The 20,933-nt window shown below is 34.3% G+C and overlaps 1 protein-coding gene across 1 annotated transcript in view; it reads left to right on the forward strand.

The window, feature by feature from the left end:
* The window catches only part of LOC139700332 (urocanate hydratase-like), a 45,176-nt gene that overhangs the window by 17,655 nt on the left and 6,588 nt on the right, over window positions 1-20,933 (forward strand). The window contains exons 2-11 of the mRNA XM_071598971.1: window positions 5,302-5,432; window positions 5,999-6,152; window positions 8,653-8,843; window positions 10,433-10,499; window positions 13,281-13,424; window positions 13,969-14,079; window positions 15,332-15,505; window positions 15,632-15,888; window positions 17,595-17,710; window positions 19,633-19,808. Of these exons, the coding sequence (XP_071455072.1) occupies window positions 5,302-5,432; window positions 5,999-6,152; window positions 8,653-8,843; window positions 10,433-10,499; window positions 13,281-13,424; window positions 13,969-14,079; window positions 15,332-15,505; window positions 15,632-15,888; window positions 17,595-17,710; window positions 19,633-19,808 (1,521 nt within the window). The remainder of the gene's footprint in view (window positions 1-5,301; window positions 5,433-5,998; window positions 6,153-8,652; window positions 8,844-10,432; window positions 10,500-13,280; window positions 13,425-13,968; window positions 14,080-15,331; window positions 15,506-15,631; window positions 15,889-17,594; window positions 17,711-19,632; window positions 19,809-20,933) is intronic.

Here is a 20,933-nt window from a genome sequence, read left to right on the forward strand (position 1 = left end):
TACCATCTGTGATGGTTTGATCCAAAACGACTAAGGAAATATAGAGGACCAAAGTCAGAGATACTTAACATTCACTTTATATCTAAATATCACGGGAAGATATAAATTAACATACATAACTGGCACATTTATTCAGTGGTATTTCTAAAACTGAATCGAAGAGTTAATACGGCAACGTTAACCCATTCGATTCTCATGTACATAGATGCCGACTCTAAAGTGCTAAGTGGAAGACGAGAGAGGTAAACTTGTTGTGTGGTCGTAGAGAAAGAGGGGGAGAGAATTCTTCAGATGCTCCCATTCCCCACAGAAGAGTAACGGCTACATTGAGAATGATAGCGGCTACATTTAGATTAGCCCGATACTATAGGGAAAACAAGCGGAGGGGAAGGGAAAGGGTTGTGCACACAATGGAATGATGTGATGTGAGGGTGTACCATGGGTGCGTACCTCTGATGATATTTATTTTCAAGGTTGGGCATAGCCACAACAAAGTCTGATTTTAGATTATGACTCAGTTAAATTAGTTTCTTTCAGTATTTCAATTATTACCCTTCTCCTATTCTATGCTTCCATTGGTCTTATAATAAATGATCCATCCTCATTCATGATCTCTTGTTCTGTTATTAATCATCTTGAGAGTTTCTTCAACCGCATTCACCCACGACTTAATCTAACTTTTCCTGTCTTCCTTTTTCCTGAAACCATTTTCCGCTTCTCTCTTCTCCTTCATGATTCGGTTCTCGCGCATTCCATCCTCATGACTACATCATCATCCTTCCATACCGATCTACTACCGATGAATCAAGCTACTGACGAATCGAATCATTCTTCCACAACCTACTCATTATATTACCTTACTTCCTCTATATTTTTTGCAGAAGGGCTCCTCAAGCACTCCATGTTCACCGCTTTTCGTCGAAACATAGCCACACTTCACTTCCATACAATAGTTTGGAGGGAGTAAACTTTTAGACACATATATTTGCTTCCTTCGACAAAACTCCATATTTTAAATTAATTCCACCCACCTCCACCAACTTTTCTGCCTGCATTTTCACCATTTTAATCACGTAATTGATTCTACAATCTTTCGAAAATGCAATCGAACTATAAAAAAGTATTCACTAGGAAATTATTTCTCGGTAATAATCAATATTTCCGTGTAAAACTCTAAATTATTACGGTTCATGCCTAAATAATGCACCATTAATTGTTCGTTAACTGTTCTTACTTGTGTCAAGAGGACTAACTTAACATTTCGACTATTCTCGTTTCTGTATTATCTTTTATGAAACTAAAAAGTGTGTCGTTTTCAGTTGCTCGTATACGTAGCGTATAGAAATCACAATTGTTAAGACTTAAAAATAGAACATTGTTAATTGGAGAAGAAATGCCTCAAAGAATTTTTCATTTTATTTCGAACATATATATTTTTAATTTTTTAACGCTGGAACATGAAACTTCACGCTTTATTTATTAAGTCTACGGACCTGCTGTATGCACAGTTGGTCATCCAAAGTGCATGAAAGTGGAATGAGTTTGCATCTTAAATAGGTCTTAGGCAGGTATCCGAGCAAAAATTAGTTCAATGCATGTACGAGCAATACTCATTATGCATGCATGTATTTTCATTCTTAATAGAACCTTTCGATAAATATCTGCATGAAATAATAAGTGACGAATGGAAAATTAACTAGGCAAAGGGGGGAGACGGGAGAACAATATGTCGGGCAGGGTATAAAAAGGGGATTGTAACTCCGCAAAACTTGGCCAACGGTTGAAGTGCTGACTCGTGAACTTTAACTGGGATGGTGATGACAGAAGTTAGTTCAGAAACCAACCCATTCAACAAGCATATACGAGCTCGTACTTCAATAACTGTCTTCGTTCACAGAAATCGTCCAATTAGTTCTCTCGTATAAAACGGATTGAGGTGTCTTGAGCGATGGTCGAAAATGTACCATTAGCCCCATCACGATGAGGGATCAGAATAACATTATGCAACCACGCTAGGATTTAAATTTTTTTCATTTTTTTTCATTCTAAGTAATCTAGTATGTTGTCCTTATTTCATCTAGTTTTAGTTATTGTCGTTCTTGTTACCTAAATGCACATTGCATTCGCATTAGGATTGTGAAATTTAACAGCATAACAGCGTTAATTTACACTTTCACTCAACACGATCGACATAGCATGTGAAATGTATCGATATAAGGAATTGGCGACGGTGTTCCAAAAATATTCATTGCAGCCATATATATGCAGGTATATATCTTGTCTTCACTTCACTGGCCTCGGTGGGGTTGGGGTTACGTCCTCGCCTACTGGTCGCAGGTTTGGTTACCCACCTCGGCATGAGTGTTTTTGATTGACCTCTTTGATATTTTCATGTTTATAGCCCGATGTATGAGGCCAAAATTGGTTCTCCGATTAGTGGTAAATAAAAAAATATCTCCATCGGGGTAAAATTCAAATAGCGCAAATACCAAATTAGTTTCACAATATGACAATCGTATCAGTTTCACCAATTGTAGCACTTGAATCATTTCTAGCCAGCATATTGGCCTAGAGCATTGGACAGGTGGCCGACTAGGCAGAGCATTCAATTACTGAACGGAGGGCCCGGGTTCGTATCTAGGTGATAAGTCTTCGAACATCTCCAGATGTACCCGAATTACGTGACTTTTCCGGGAATCAGGCCTAACATGGGAAACTGCAGGCGGAAAGTCACCGCTTCCCCTACCTTTATGTGTGGATTTCACACTGCTTAGCTCGAGTAGCAGTGGTAGTTATGAGGAGAGGCGACTTACAGATGCGATCATTTACGCAATTTGAGATAAGTGGGCTATTCGGCGGAGGTGGAATTCTCAGAGACTGAGGGCAAGGTGAAGAGAAACTCGCAAGTCGAAATTAGCCTGCTCTCGACGAAAGCTGCCAACGAGTAAAACGATTTAACGTCCCATACGACGGACGGCATACGCCACTTTAAGAGCACTTCAAATGGCAAGCCAGTACAGATGGGGATGCCACTGAAAAGGGGAAATCTACAGCCACCCATCAAACTGATTTCAGGGATGATTTCTGCGGGAATACCTGGAAATTCGTTATGAGGGGCTTGTTTGTCCCTCTAGCCGAGGCGTGGACGCTACTTCAAACCACCTACGAATCTCTTCTCTGCCCGGCGGCACATTGGACGAATTTTGCACCGGCCTTTCCCTCTCCACGCGCGGGTTTTAATCCCGAGTAGTAGGCGCTGGGGACGCGGACGGGGAGGGAGGGAACGAAAGCGGAAAGTCTGCAAGGTAGGGTCAAAATCTGTTTGCTTTAGCCTGGCGATGAGAAGCCGCCGAGAGCTTCATATCCCCATAAATCCTCCCACCAACTCCTTAGACCCAAGGTCCTGCAGGGCGGGATATGGGGATCATGGGGCCTCTCGACCCCACGTGAAGTCACCCCGGGTGGGGAAGATGGGTTTCAAACTCTTCCCCTTCCCTCAGGTCTATCCCAGGTTGATTCACTGGATGAAATCCCCACCGCTCAATACACAATTAGTGCTAACCTATTACGTCGCCATTTCCCGATAATGTTTCAATCCAAATAGTTTATAGTCTAAGGTGTTTCAATGATTGTCCCATTTAGACTCGCATTAAAAGGCATTTACGGTCTCGGATATTCTACGATGGGCGGGTAAAAATACGAAGATATTGAACTTTTGATGCCTAACTACATGCTGGAGTGAAAGGCTTGTGAGCACTAATTAAATTGTAAATATAATAGCGATACGATTTTTTAAAGTTTAATTTTTAAAATAGAAGTATCTTCGCCCTGTCAAAGACCCTTGAGATATGTATTGCACGATATAAGTTACCGAGAAACCATTGAATGTGAGTGAGACAAGAGCTGCGATTACCAGGAGCAACCGTCTTTTATCCAGGTATTTCAATCTTTCCAGTTAGAAACCATAGAACACAATGGCAGATAAACTGGCCCACTCCTCACTAGATTTTTCAAGATTGTTGAGACATGGAGTTTTCACTGGAGGTACCAGCTTACATTTTCACTCCATCTGCGGTCATACTTGTACATGGCTGAGATATATACCCCAACATTCTTACAATGAATGAGGAAGGAGTGTAGTCAGCCAGATAACCTCACAATTGAGGGTGGGGGGACAATAAAAATACAAGAAAAATCAAGGGTTTTAATGATAATACATTTAAGGCTTCATTTTTGCTTTAACCCTTTCACTGCAATCTATTTTTTCTCCTACATTTTAACCTGACTCCAACCATTTGCACCATTCAGGATGTGATATGGACCCTGAAGGACATTTCTAGATTCCATTCCATTCTCTTGCATTGTATATACTAATATCTCAAGATTTGAGAACAATACTACCAAGAAAATAAAAAAATAATCTTTATTGAACAATAAAATTATACTTTCACTTTGTTATTGTAATATTTGATTTTTTTTTAATCATTTCATTTGACCATTTCAAAATGAAAATAATATATGTTTGCATACAAATGAACTTAAACTTGATAATGTAATGATATATACTTTTACTTTCCCTATGCAGTGTGAGAGGTTCAAGTATTTATTTTCTTCTCCAGCTTCAAACGACCCTTAAAGTTCACCAATTACTCTGTAAATTTGATCTGAGGAGGTGATTTTGACTCAGCTTGGATGCTTTGTGGGAAATATTGATTTGTGAATAATAGGAATTTTTGAGCAAAAATTGCAATCACTTTGGGTTAATGACAATGTCACAATATTTTGGATAATGATATTCATAAAATCAATGGAAACAATAGTTTTTAGCAAGAAATTATTATTTTGCATAATCAACTCATAATTCGAACGAAGAACCCTTTTATGCTTTTCTTTCAGCTCATATTCAGGAGAGTTGTAGGTGTGGTAGTAACTTAGACCATGTGTGATGGTAAAGGTGCAGATGGTAATTTTAAAGTGTAATTGTATATAAGAGCATTTTGCCTCATATCTTTTCTTCTTGTGTATGTATGTATGTGCATTGTAAGAGTGACCGTTGACCAGACTTGACCATTGCCAACAGGACAATGGCCTAATTGCAACGAGATTTATATAGTAATAATGTTATACAATTCTTATTCTCTACATAATGGTAAACTGAAAAATATAATATTACTTATTTATAAAAAATTAAAAGATAAAAAGTCAATGAAAATAATATTACCAAAGAAATTTCATTTTTATGCTTTTTTTAAGACTTTACAACATTTATAAGAATAAATAGAGAAATATTTGTTTTTTCAGCAAGCAATAAGGAATGCTCTGCGGTACTTTCCTCCTGAAACACATGGCATCCTTGCTCCAGAGTTTGCTGAGGAACTGAAGCTCTACGGGCATATTTACATGTACAGATTCATGCCAGACATACCCATAAAGTAAGTGTAGATATCAGTTTTTTTAATCGTTCAAAGAAGTCATTGAAAAATTTTATTAGCGAGAATCTCCCCCAAGAATCAAATCATGCAGAAACGATTAATTGCACATCTTAATGTCAATAATGAAAAATGACTTCCTTTCCACTGAAATTATCTTGAGGATTTGATTAGAGTGCATTGTTAATCATCATGTGGGTATTGAATTTTAGCTCAACATTAATGAGGCCACTAGACTTCATTTACCAAGTTATTTCGGACTTAGGTTAAATGTTTCAACATGCTTCTTTAGCCACGGTTGATTTCTCAATGGCATAGAATGTGAATAGAATACATATGATAAAATAGATATTAATAAAGAATTGTAAACCAAGCATGCATATTTAACATCAATAATCTTAAATGAGCAAATCCTGTTGCTTGTTCTAAGGAAAATAAAAATTGAGAAATAAGTATGATTGAATATATGTAAATAAATGAAATTTTATGATAAAAATTATGAAAGTTTTAATCCAAATGTGATATTTATCCTTTAGCAATTATTATCCATTAAATCAACTGTATTTCAGGGCTTATCCAATTTCTGAATATCCTGCAAACTGCATTGAATCTGCAGCTGTGATGCTGATGATGATGAATAACCTTGACCCTAAAGTGGCCCAATATCCTCAGGAGCTGGTAACTTATGGTGGAAATGGTCAAACGCTATCAAATTGGGCCCAGGTATGACAAAATGTTGCTGTTTACTTTGAGCCATTACACATTTATCTCCAAAAATGCTGCCGAGTTTTGTTAACAGCCTCTTTAGGTATTGGATACCTATGATTCAGGAATGAACTCTTTTGTGAAATCTCCTGAGGAAAATATCGAGCACGGATGAGCTTTTTCTTAGTTTTAAACCACAGTAAAAAGATATTTTTCTCTTTGTGAATGACTTAGCCTAATATTCACAAACATTATATATCAAAACAGAATAATTTAATTCCCAAAGAATATATAATCACAAATGTATGATTATATTGATACATTTACCCATTCAAAGGTTCATTCTATGGAAATATGATTGAATGCAGTAATTATCAATTTTTCCTCAATAAATTCAGATTTGTTACAGTAACTTCCTTTTTCCCTTGTACCATTAACAAACATCCAACTGTGATTTGTTTGTCATATTATGCATTAAAAATAAATGTTATATTTGGTCATTCATTGTTATGTATTATTAAATTTATTAATGCATTTTTGGCATTTTGATTACAAATTTAAACTGTATGAAAAAAAAAACTTTGTGAATAATTGGAATTTTGATCATTTTAATGCAATTATACTTATTTTGGTTGTTTTTAGGAATCAGCATTGATGGTTTTTATTGAATATTACGACTAAATCTATTGATTTTCAACAAAATCCATTTATGTAGTTATCATTCCTGATTTTAAATCAGTAAACAATTTAATTTTATTACTTACGTATTCATTGCCTAATACATATTAACCAAAATTTATATTTCACTTACAATGTCCAAGCCTGTGAATTTTTATTGAGAATTTTTTTAAAATTATTAACTGAACCAAGAAAGATGCCAGAGAGATGGGTAGAGTACATAGAGGATCATTTTGGGAAAGATGTTAGCGCAGCAAGTTTGAACATAGATATAGAATATGGTGTAGATGGGGATAGCTGAAGACGAGGCATACTCAATGATGAGATAGAAAGGATATTAAGGGAATTGAAATAAAATAATGCCATGGGATAGGCAATATTACCGCAGAACTACGTAAGGGTTTAGGAAAACGTGGAATATAGATAAGGCTGGAAGATTTTGTTGGGGATCGAGATAGTGCGGGGCTAATGTATTGGCTTCCCACCCAGAGGGCCCGAGTTCAAATCCCGGCGGTGTCGAATATTTTTCAGAGGTATCCCGATCCCTACTTGAGGTGCTTTGTGGAGGGCACTTTGAGTGAGTATGCCGTCCGTCGGATGGAACGTAAAGCTGTGGACCCCTTGGCGCCTTTCGTAAAGAGTAGGCTAATGCAGACGCCAGGTTTCTCTCCACCCTTCATCCTTTCCTGTCCATCCCCTAAGGCGCAAATGACCTCAGCTGTCAGTTGCCTCCCCTAAATACTACTACTAAGATTTTGTTACATCATTGTTAGTTCCTATTCCAAAAAAGGGAAAGTCAGAAATATGTAAAGATTACAGAATAATATGTTTGATTATGCAAGGTGGTACTTAGGGTCATTAATAAAAATAAGGAAAGAAAAGCTAATGATTATTTAGGGAATGGCTAGTTTGGTTTAATGAAGGTATACATATATGTCTCACAAATACTCTGGTGCATATAACGGAAGGAGAGTCAGGATGGGCAGTGCTATTGAGTGAGACAGGGATGCCAACTAACACATTTTCCTTTCAATATGTATGCAGAGATAAAGTCAAATGCTAAGAGAAGATAAAAGTAACAAGAGATCTTCTTAAACATTTTTTAATCCTCTTTAGTCTAGAAACCATAAAGGAATAAAAATTTTCAAAGGCAAATTTGGCACACAAGTCAGTCGATCCTAAGCCCTAGGAGAAGTTTTCTTATACCACCAAGATCTGCACCAATGGCAGCTCCAGTCAGGCTTGAGCCCAAACCCTTCTGCACATGCCCCGCAATTTTTCTTCTCATTGTCGCATCATACGGTACTCTACTCGGAGCCAAGTCCACTCTATGGCGACGGCCGGGTATAGGCACCCTGCAGCACCATCCATTTTCAGGGGAATTTTGAACTTAATATAACAAACCTGGAATAAACAAAGTGAATTAAATCATAAGATGTGACTTCTACGTGACAATACATAAAACTAGGTGTCCTTTGATTCAATACATTTGCATGTACATGAGGATCATCACTAGGCTATATTCAGATTCCTCACAATACAGGAGCACCCTGAGATTGATGGGGATTCCATTAGTCACCACACAGTTTAAACTACATTCTAAACTGTGTGGTGGCTAATATAAGAATATATTGGCCCTTATTATTTATGCTGGGGACTTCCTGAATTTCCAATATGCTTTGGTCCTATATGAAATTTTGCAACCCCCAAATTTTGACGTACTGATGCAATTAAAATTGTGAGTAAATATTGTCTGTGTCCAATTTTGCATTGTACAGAAACTTGAACACTACATTTGTCCTCTGTCAGATGTCAAGACCATATTTTTTGGATCCTACAGTTCCGAATTGTGCTCCATTACCTCTCAATCATGAAGAGCAACCAAACTCTCCACATGTACTCAGGTCATCCCTTGGGTCTGTTTCCTTCTCCACCGCTCTCACCAAAAGTGGTCATCACCAATGGAATGGTCATACCAAACTACTCCTCTAGAAGCCAATATGATGACATGTTCGCCATGGGAGTCTCAATGCAAGTATTTCCTGACTTTCCTTGAAACAAAATAATTTAACAGCATATGAAAATTACTCATATAGTTCTATTAGGGAATGAAATATCATGAATTGGACCAAAATTAACAATTGGACAATACAGTACATGACAATATTAAAAAGAACAAATGACTACAATAAAAATATAGATATATGGCCCAGTTGATACATTTATTTTCTAAATAATGGCTAACAGTGAGCTCCATATGTACTTAGCTTTATACATTTAGTTGAATAATTTTTTTATTACAAAAATATCATAAACGTTTGAAGATATGCCCTGATCAATACCATATTTTGTTTTTGAGTGAAATTGAGCACAGTATAACATTAGTAAAACTTTTAAAGTGACTGCATGGCTTAGTAATGAAAATAGATGCAATATAATGTTTAATTTCCCACAGATATAATTTATGTGTGCACCACATTTAAGCTGAGGATCAGCCATTATACGCAGAAATTTGAACTCATTTTTTAAGTCAAAATTATTTGTTTTAAAGTTCTTGGTGAGAAGTACATGAGTTGTCTTTTTTTTTAATTCATTATCTGACAATTATCAGGACACCATGAGTATATGTGCATCATTACCTGTATGCATTGCATTGCAATCTTGTTCCAATCATTGTTACAGTAACATTGTTACTGCAAAATTAAAATAACAAAAATATTTTAAGTCTTTTAAAAGATGTGCATCAGACTTTCAAACCACAATGATGAAATTATTTTATATTATCTTATAAGGGAGAACCAGGGTGTATAGTAGCATGCTGTGGATTCCCATTTCAAATCCTTGATTTTGAATTTGCATCACCCCATAAATCCAAGTGGTGCAATACTTCTGTTGCTGTGACTTTTTGGAAACTGAATAGTAGTACAGGGGAATGATTAGGCTTTCCTTAATCACCCTGAATATGTTAATGCCACAAGCCTTTAGGCTGGGTTTGAAATTAGCTTCAATCTTATTAATGGATATTATCAACATTTAAAAAACTGTTTACAGCTTAATGTCCACCACTTTAGGACAACAGATAAGAAAACCTTGATCATGTAAAAATTTAGTAAGTGCCATTTTATCGCTAATATGTTAATACAACTTGAAAAAACTAATTTCAAGGGTCTATTAATTTGCATATCCTATTCTTTTCTTAAAGTGAGTCAAAAACTTATGCTTATCATAAATTCAGGTCTTCTACCCTATTTCCTTCATTGATTTTTAATGTTCAAAGTATACAGTTGAATATTTAAAGAAATGATTTTTCATAAATCTGACCTTATGCTTTCTATACAACAGCCTTCACTTAAGTGACAACAATGCAATAAATACCATACTCATACCATCTGTTTAATACTAAATATTATAACAGAGGTAACCATAAAATATTCTTGGGGAGGTTGAGGCTATTTATCCTTCTACTTGGAGCTTGACACTGTCCTATTCATAAAAGTCTGACTCTTCAAAAGTGTATCATTAATTTGGAATTTTGCTTTTCAATTCTACGAGACTATGAAAAATACATATTAGCACATTGTCCGAGTATTAATTTCATTAATTCTATATATATTTCACAGGTATGGTCAGATGACTGCTGGAAGTTATTGTTACATTGGCCCACAGGGCATAGTTCATGGAACTACAGTGAGTATTGAGTCTTAATCATAGTATAAATGTTCTAAATAAAGCAGCTCTCCACTTAAATGAATTGGCCCCAATTTTAGGAGTCAATATTGTTAAAAATTATGCAATTTCTATTATGAGTATCTTAATTTTTTCTTAAAAGCTGTTGAAGACAATTTGTTCTCTCGAAAAGTTGATGCTGCCAATATTGGTAATATGCTGCAAAATCTTCCTCCGAATAATTTAAATTTTAAATGGAATTTTGTTACTCCACTTGATATTATATCGACTGTTAAAAAATTTAAAAAATCCAACAGTAAGGATATTTATGGTCTTTCTAACTCCCTAATAAAGGACATTATTGTGCTCATTGCGGAACCATTAGCAATGTTAGTCAATTTATGTTTTGAGACAGGAGATTTTCCAACAGCTCTAAAATATTCCAAAACAGTACCTGTCTATAAGAAAGGTGATAAAGATGATTTAGCTAACTACCGCCCCATTTCCATAGTCCCCGTTTTTGGTAAAATTTTTGAAGCTATTATGAAAGATCAAATATGTAATTTTTTTGAGTTAAATAATCTCTTTTCCAATTCCCAGTACGGCTTTCGATCTGGGAAATCTACAATTTTGGCAGTAGAGTCCATAGTTAATTATGTCATTAATGCATTTGAAGAAAAGGAATCAGTCTCAGTGACACTATGTGATCTTAGTAAGGCCTTCGACTGTGTTAATCATTCAATATTACTAACAAAGCTAGAATATTATGGTATTAAGGGAGTTGCACTGAAACTAATGAAGTCATATTTGGATGATCGCCACCAATTGGTTGAACTTGATGGCTTTCGGTCTGCAGCTCTTAAAGTAAAATGTGGTGTACCACAGGGCTCTGTGCTTGGCCCAGTACTTTTCATTATCATGATTAATGATTTGCCCTGTAATATGAAACCTAGATCTGTTTTATATGCTGATGACACTACTTTTGTGCAAAAGTGTCAACATCCAGAAGATGCAAAGTTACGATCTAGCGCTACCCAAAAACAGGCTAAGGAATGGTTTGATGTTAATCATTTACAATTAAATACTAACAAAACTCAGCATATTGTGTGCAGTCTTAAATCAAAAACAACTGATATTGAAACTGCTAAAATACTAGGAATTTATATTGATACAAAACTTAATTGGGAGACTCACATCAGTCAGACCTGTAATAAACTTAGTAAAGCTGTTTATATGTTAAGAAAGCTCAACTTTATCATTTCAAATGAGTATCGTTTAACACTTTACCATGCCTTCTTTCAATGTCATTTGAATTATGGTGTTGAGTTATGGGGTCATTCCCCTCATGTTAAACAAATTTTGCTACTGCAAAAGAGAGCTATTCGCTCTCTTGCTAATATACCACCACGTGATTCCTGCAAACCTTTTTTTATTAGGTATAGAATCATGACTGTATTTTGTTTGTATATCTTTAAGGCTCTGATTCATGTGAAAGTTAATCTAGAAACTTACCAATTAAGGTCCAACCTCCATAACTATTCCACAAGAGGTAAATCGAATCTAAATACTACTTATTGTAGATTGTCATCAACTTACAACACATTTCACAATATGAACATACGACTGTATAACTATCTGCCTACTCAGTTGAAATCAGATGGTATCCAGAGTTTCAAGAATAGGGTATATACCTGGTTACTTGCTCACCCACTTTACTCATTGGATGAATTCTTTTGTGACAATCTTCATCACATTTAAGAACTTATGTTTATATATTAAGTAATATTATGATTGACGACATTTAATATGGTTGTACCATTTTTAAAATGAATAAAGTATTATTATTATTATTATTCCTTTACAGGCAAAACACAAAATCTCCATTTATATCATACATAGTAGCTAATAGTATCATGGTACCAAAATCTTGTGTCTGAAATAATCCATGCTTGCACTAAAAAGGGATTATATATAAATAATAACAGCCTAAAAATGAAAATTATTTCTTACCTCATGTAATAAAAGACCACCAAAAGAGAGGAACTAAAGAGTTAAATCAGGATGAATTTGTTTGTTTTTTAGATTTTAAGAAGGCATTGCAAAAATTAATTGAGTAGCATATTGAGTATACTAAAAAGATAGGAGTAGATTGGACAGATAGGCGACTTCTCTGCATCCTGTATGTGTCTCAGACTTCTCAGGCGTGTATGATGATTAAAGAGTCAGGATGGGCAATGTTTGGACAAGGAGGAGTGAGATAGGGGTGTCCATTATCGCTCATGCTTTTCAATGGGAACATGGGGAAAATCGTATATGAGTCTTGGAAAGAACTGGAGATAGGTATGAAATTCAGTAGGTTATGTATTTAATTTATATGTGCTTTCAATATAATTGGTTAACTACATATATGCTATCTATTGTCAATTGCTTTTAATTGTGAATACTGGTAAAATTATTCAAATGTGTGTTTTGATAAAAAATATAATAAAAACCTAACAAAGAAATAAAATGCTTCTGTCAAAAAATGGAGAGGATAATGTAATTTTATTTTTGGTAAATATTCTAATCTATATTGCTGAAAATATTTGTGTAGAATAAAACTAATGAATGAATAATACAAAAGTGTACAGCATGTTTCAGCGGCAAAATGCGCATAATTTACCTTGTGATTTTTGTGCATGGTTTAATTTTTCTCTGCGCACCTCTTGACTTCATTAAGTGTAAAGAGACCATGAACTTGCTTACTAAATTGAAGCTTAATAAAAAAAAGGTCAATTTAATTTTTCGCTGTACTTTTTGCAGATTACTGTGCTAAATGCAGGCAGGAAGTACTTGGGAGTGAATGATTTGGCAGGAAAAATTTTTGTAACTTCTGGACTAGGAGGCATGAGTGGTGCACAGGCAAAAGCTGCAGTGATTGCTGGGTGTGTTGGTGTGATTGCAGAGGTTGGCAAAACTTGCTACATTTTTTATTTCAGCTTTCTAACAGGGGCCACAGCTAAGTTGCATAGTCTTTCATAATATTGAATATTAATTGGCATCACCTATATTCATATGTATCACTGAAAATGATTTTCGTCTCAACAGTATACAATTAATGTTTTTGTGAAAATAACTCATCCTTTTTAAGTAAGACCTAGGTACTGTTGGCATTCCTTATTTTCTCTTCCTACTTATAGTAATTTATCTCAAGCGAAAAGAATTAGAGAAAGTATACCTTAGCTTAATCAAATGAACTCTTTTCAAGAGTACGGAATTAACTTCACTTTTTATCGTCACAAATGTGCACCATATTTTATATTACACCTCAAAATATCTTCTGCCATGAATATAATATATCTATATAGTTAAAGAACCATTTAAAAGAATAAATTATAATGAGAATTCGATCAATTCAGCAATTACCCAACCCCATTGTGAATCAAAATATCATCACTTTTCATTCACAATCATTTAAAATTATTTAATCAATCATTTTTTCAATTCATAGGCTAGTTATGAAGCTCTTAGGAAACGACACGAACAAGGATGGCTGGTGGAAATCGAAGATAATTTGGATTTGCTGATTAAGCGAATGAGAGAAGCTAAGAAGAACAAAGAGGTTAGCATCAACCCACCCTTCTTCTTTCTTACAGTAGCACACTAAATCTAGCCAGAGAATAGCGTGGCAAACAAAGTTTCATGCTATTTAGGTTTGCTTTCAAACAAAAAAATTTAAAATTACGAAACCTTTACTTATTTTCTTCAGTGCTGGCACTGAAAATTTCACTCAAAATATTCTACTTCATGGAAGTTTGTAGAACAAGCACAGTGATGGACAGAATTTGATGGTATGGATCACGAAAGCAAGCATATACAAAGCACATGGTTGAAGTGTACTCTGAAAGGAGGTTAAGTAGGAGGATTGACCATATTCCAATAAATTAAGTAGTATAACTCTGTGCAGACCTACAAGTATAATTTACATGCATACTGCTTCAGAGACTAGGTGGAGACTTAACATAGTTGGTGAGTGATTTTGTGAGAATTGACACATAGCCAGCAATATTTTATAGTTTTCAACATCAGTATGCACCACAACATTAATCCTTTAATATATGAAAGCTTTAGGTTGCCACTTAGGAAATGCATGTGTTCAAACAACCAAAATTACAATAAATAAATAAATTCTTTGCTTATTGGTTTCCACATTATTAATATGAGTCATGTGGGCCCCCTCACTACATAATCTTGACCTAATTTACTTGTCTCTATGTCTAATATACTTGTCTCATAAGGTGTTTATCGTTTGTCTAACAAAGAAATTAGAGTATTCAACATGGATCAGAAATACAGTGTAAATTTGGGCATGATTTCAACGAAAAGTGAAAATAAAGATCAACATATTTTTGGATCCTTAAGTTCCAAGCCATCACTCTACATTTCAAACACATACCCACTCTTAATTCAGTCAATGTCATTTTTTTGTGATCCTACCTCTTGATATTACTTGTATGCTTCTTGTTCATTGCTGAACACTTCATATGAAAATTATTTTACTGCTTCCCACTCATCATATAATAAGATTAGAGATTTCTTAGTGAATAAGAATGTTTGCAATGTTTCTTACATGCCTGCATCAAGATAATTAAAGTTTTCTCCAAATCCTCTCCCTTAATACCAATCCAAAAAGAACCCACTGCAACAATAGAACGTCAAACATGAATCTGGTATAAAAGTCTAGCATAATATGTTCTCAGCCAGTGATGAATAACTAGAAGAGACCCAAATATATTCATGATTACTCAATAATTAGTGTACTGAACATAACCTGTGAGAAAATTTTTTAATTTGCCAATTACTTTACTTTGTAGGCAGTGAGTATTGGTTACCATGGAAATATAGTTGCTCTTTGGGAACGCTTAGCAGACGAACTGGAGAGAACTGGGGAGCGATTAGTGGACTTGGCATCTGATCAAACATCCTGCCATGATCCCTTTGGTGGGGGATACTATCCCGTTCAAGTATCTTATGAAGAGGCTCAAAAGGTTAGCTGGACAAGTTGCTGAATATAACTGGATTGAAGGTTGCAAAGCCTATCAAAATTATAATAAAAATCCAAATCATTAAGTTTTCATTAAATTTGATGCTAATGTCTCTTCTCCTATGGACAGATTCTTAGTGATCCCACTCAAGCAAGCTACTTCCAGACACTGGTAAGAGAGAGTCTTTGTCGCCAAATTGCAGCAATCAACAAGATGACCGAGGCCGGTGCCTACTTCTGGGATTATGGCAATGCTTTCCTTCTTGAAGCAAGAAGGGCTGGTGCAGATGTTAATAAGAAGAAAAATGCATCAAATAACCAGTTGAAGGAGGAAGAGGATGATTTGCTTTCCTTCCGCTATCCATCTTATGTACAAGACATAATGGGGTAATAATATTTAGCTATCCCCATCACCTTATTTGAGGCGGCCACAGTGTTAAAATATACATTCTAGTATTAGTTTAAAAATCACTGGTTTATTTTAAGCTGATAAAACTGTACCTTAAAGGTTCATCACAAAACTGAGCAAGTTTTTTTAAGCCAATAAGTTCACATTTGACCAATGTAAAACATGGTTCAGTTATAGGCTCCTGCCACTGGAATGAATGTCTGGGGATGAAATGAAGTCTTTCTGCCCCAGGATCCCAACAACCTAATAATTATTCAGATGATATCAATCGTCATGGATTGAAACGATCTTAAAAATTTAAGGACTGTCTGGTGATCACTGACTTTTTTTATGAATTCCTGATTGAGGCTTTTTTTAATGTGTTAACTATTATAATTTGCCTACCAGAATTTTTATATAGAACCTTAGGTATGCTACAAACTGCAGAGAGCAGTGATACATGGCAATTTGACAGTGTTATAATGCTATGTTCTTAAGAAAAGAGTGAAAAAAACTGTAAAACATGGAAGGCCATTCCTAAGGTAATTTTTTTATTATAAGCAACAATAGAGGGAATAAATATCACAAAAAGGGGTGGAATTAAATTTTTTTACAACTTGAAATATATATTCTTGGATGATAATACTAATTTAAACATTATTTTTCCAAGAGTTTCAAAGTTGTTTAAGGCAAATATAGGGGACAACTTTTGATATTTTTATTCTGATTGCCTAACAATGACCATTTTTTCTTGCTTGCGTTCTCAAACATAATCATAATGAGCAGATATCATCTAGCCAATGCATTTGTAGTCAATACTGAAATTTTTATAAGAATGATAACATTCTAAGAACTTTTCATAAAACAACAACATTAAAGTGGAATAATTATGTTAAACACATGGAATATAAGACATACTAGTTTTCAGAAATTCTACTTGCATCATGCATTCCATCACATAATGGCATGAAAATTTTGCACGAAAACCATCTCTCTGAAAATTATTGAAATTCACTCTAAAAAATATTGACATTACTAATGGACAATCAAAAAGTGAATTTGGGAAAACTGAAGTAAATCTTGATTAGCTCTCGGACATAATGTGGTGCAATGATTTACTGTCGTAAATGTGGAAATTGATTCAGTAAATTTGAATTTAAAGAGGGAAAATCAAAAATTAATTCAGTAAATTCAGGAAAGCTCTTGAATGGATATTAATGTTTATTGAAGATATTCTTACACTAGAATAGTTAAAGGAATACTTAGTATGTATTTCAGTAACTTGGTGATCAAAATAATAATACATGCATATCTATTTAAGTATTCTCTAACCTGTATTGGCTCAGGAGCATCTTTTATTACAATCAATGCATTCAAATTTTCCTGTGTGAAACATTCAACAGAATTGCCTTGTGTCATCAGGTTGAATGCAAAAATTACACTCCCGCGGTTATAAATATGCATTATGTCAAAAACTCTTCAGGCTTCATATCAATAGCACTAGAATAATGCAATTGAATTAATGGGATTTTTTAATTATGTGTGCCAACATGGAATACCAATTATAAATGCCAGATAAATAATGTTGTTATTCTTCCCATTTACTTAGGTTACTTCTGAAATGACAAACTACTGTTACCTTCAACTAGTTTATCTTGCTTTTTCATATTTTAAGAAAGAAATTCATGACATAATATTTTTCCAGAGACATCTTCTCACTTGGATTTGGACCATTTCGATGGGTTTGCACCAGTGGCATTCCATCAGACCTATGTGCGACAGACAAAATTGCAGAAACTGTTATAGAGAGGATCTCAAAAGGTCAGCTCACAGATTTTTAATTTTGTGTCATAAATGCTGTCATCGATACACCTGATTTAGGAAATCATAGCATCATTTGTCCAATTAATTTAATTCATCAGATTTCATGATATAAAAAGATTAAAAAATATTAATTTCTCTGCTAAATTCATGAGAAATTTATCAGTAAAGTGTTTTGGTAATTGTCACTTTTGTAGGATTAAAACAAATTAAAATACCTTCCCAGATTTCAGAATAACTGAATCAATTGTTTACTGATTACATCACAACATCATCAATACTGGAAAATTCTGATGCAAAAATTTTGTATTCAATACCATAATGATTAAATTATTTTGAGATTTTATCCCAAATCCATCACCACTCCATTAACCCAAACTGCTAAGGCAAATTAACAGTGGACATGAACTGACAAAAAATAATAAAAATGATACTGTTCATCCAACTCAAATAATCAGTACAATTTCTTCTGCTTAGAGAAATTATAACATTTACTCAGCCTTCAAATCAAAAACCAGATTAGAGATGAATAAGAGAAACTAATATCGTAAAAGCAATAGGTTAGAAGGATTTATGAAGTTTCCCTAGAAATATGCCACCAGTACTATGTCAAGTGCACATATATTAGAGCCAAGATGTTGTCAGATGGTCATGTTACTTTTCAGTTCATAGATAAGTATTTTCTGCAAATGAAGATGAAACTATGCCATCATTACCTAAAATATGAAATTACAAATGGAACTTTTTTCACTATCATTGTCATGAACATATCAATTAAAATATGTTAAGACGGTAACCTCTCAATTCTCTATATTCCAAATCTGATTTTCTAAGTACTTGTATGCCCTTTTAAGTATCTAATTGGAAAACAAAATATATTATTCAAAATTAAATTGAGGAATGAGATAGAGAAAATTAACTATTCAAGGATTTGGCAGTTGAAGAAAACAGTAAAAAGGGAGTGAGCCCCTTGAGTTGACTTGAAACAATGCTATTTTTTATTCTGATTTCACTTGCCATTTATTTCATTTAGAGATTAATGTAACAGTTTCTCTTCAACAGTACTGAGCAATCCTCATAATTTGGACAGGGCCCTGAATTAGGATATAGGATTCTGGTTTCCTCTTAAATGGTTTGGCAACCTGGTGCTCTCTCTTAATATGTTTTTTTCCAGTTTACACATAGAGAGTATCGTCATTACAATGAATCAAAGGGTCATAAGCTGAGGCTTACAAAGTCTGCCACTGCTTTTTGTTGACTAATATTAAATGATATTTCACATTATAATTCCTTTTTTGCATTAACATAATAAAGTAAACTTTATATTAATGCTCAATTTAATTCAAACTGTTTAAAATTTATTGTATGCACCTAATAACACAATAAAATAAATCAAATGTTCAAAGTAATTTCTATATTTACTACCACTTTTAATATGGCCCACAAACTCAGAAAATGTGTGTTGTGAGGCCAGCTGATAGACAATATGTGTGCATCACTTTAATGAATTGACCACAGTATTTATTTTTATTTAGTATACATTTTTTATTTTACAATACAAAAATTCTAACTTTTTCTGTTCAGTCTAAATGCTCTTCCTATTAACTGATATGATTGAATTGAACAGCCCCAGATGACCACATTTTAATGGGTATTCACTGGTTGAGGAATGTTTGAAAATTCAACTTTAATGCTAAAGGAATAAGATAATACTGAGCTACAGAATATTATGAGGATAAATTGAATTAAATTTTTCATCTAACCCATATTTATTGCTATAAGTGATTATTAGTTTAAAATTGTGAGGAATATTCATTATTTTTAAGTTAGTGGTCATTTTGCTGGGCAAGTCAAAAAGACAGCACTAAATTCAAATTGCCAATGCTATCTTCCATTTCATGACCTCAACCCAAATTATGAAGGAGATATCTCAAAAGCAGTACATGCTCAATATGCAGACAATTTACGCTGGATTCAAAATGCAGGAGAACATAATATGGTTGTTGGGTCACAGGCGAGAATTTTGTACTCAGACTGGAGAGGGAGGATGGAAATCGCATTAGAATTCAATGATGCTGTTGCTAAGGGCATTCTAAAGGTATGTGTACATATATTTCAACAGGCATGGCACATGTGGAGTAATTGGCAGCAAATGGAATATGAAATACACATATCAAAGAACTTAATATTTTGTTATGTTTTAAATTTAATGAAACTTTTATTGAATCATAGCCTGGGTAACTAAGTTACATTAATAGATTCAATGGGCATATGTCTATTTTATAAAGGTGTCTTGGTTGAGTTAATAGTTGTTTATTGTCTCAGCCAGACTCTTGTTGGAGAGTTATTTTTTAAAGAGTTATTCGCTATTTGCAAATAACATTTTCATAGCTAAGTAAAAATTTAATAATTATGCTGACACATCTTCAGCAGACCCCTACTTTTTTCCTAAGTAAGCCAACTAAAAGGAGACTGAAGTCAAGTGAATAGTGGTGCTATTGGAGAATGCTCAAGGCCAGTTAGAAAGACAAAATAACGAATGAAGTAGTTTATCAAAGGGTAGGGTAATGGGTAATGCCACCTGGAGAAGTGTAATTAATAGGAAAGCTAGACTGATAGGACCTATCATAGGAAATCTACATCACCTGAGCATAATTTAGGCAATTGTTCCAGTTCATACTCGCCAGTTCCAGAGTAGACTGTAGGCATGAATATGGTGTTGCTGTCATGGCGAAAATTTTCCTAAATGTGCACCACTCTCAGAGACTGTCAAGAAGCCTTGGCATGCATAGTTAGGAAATGGGTATTGTGGTACCCATTTTATTAATGTCACTTCACCAGATACCAAAATTTACTTCCTCAAATATCTGGTTTAACTTAGTAAGATCTCTTTTAGATTGTGTTCTCTAATGCCATTTTACAATTAATCCTAAAATTTCAATGTAATCACTTCATTGTTCCATGTAGAAGGCAGAATTACAATTTTAGTCATAAATATATGATAAATTGACTGCAGTTCAATGGCTCCTAATCAAATCATCTTATTCAACCAATGCAGACCCTTAATGAAGCCCAATTGCTGTTTTTCAACATTTATTTCTTTTATAAATATATTTCCCATAAATTTCAGATACATTGTCATTTGTTTCACTCCAGCCCTTTATATATACCAAGAATACATACAGGACAAAATGACTTACTTTCCTATGAAATGAAAAGAAGA

The sequence above is a fragment of the Hetaerina americana genome, unplaced genomic scaffold (assembly GCF_022747635.1).
Source record: "Hetaerina americana unplaced genomic scaffold, ioHetAmer1.1.p SCAF_10, whole genome shotgun sequence".
NCBI classification, from domain to species: domain Eukaryota; kingdom Metazoa; phylum Arthropoda; class Insecta; order Odonata; family Calopterygidae; genus Hetaerina; species Hetaerina americana.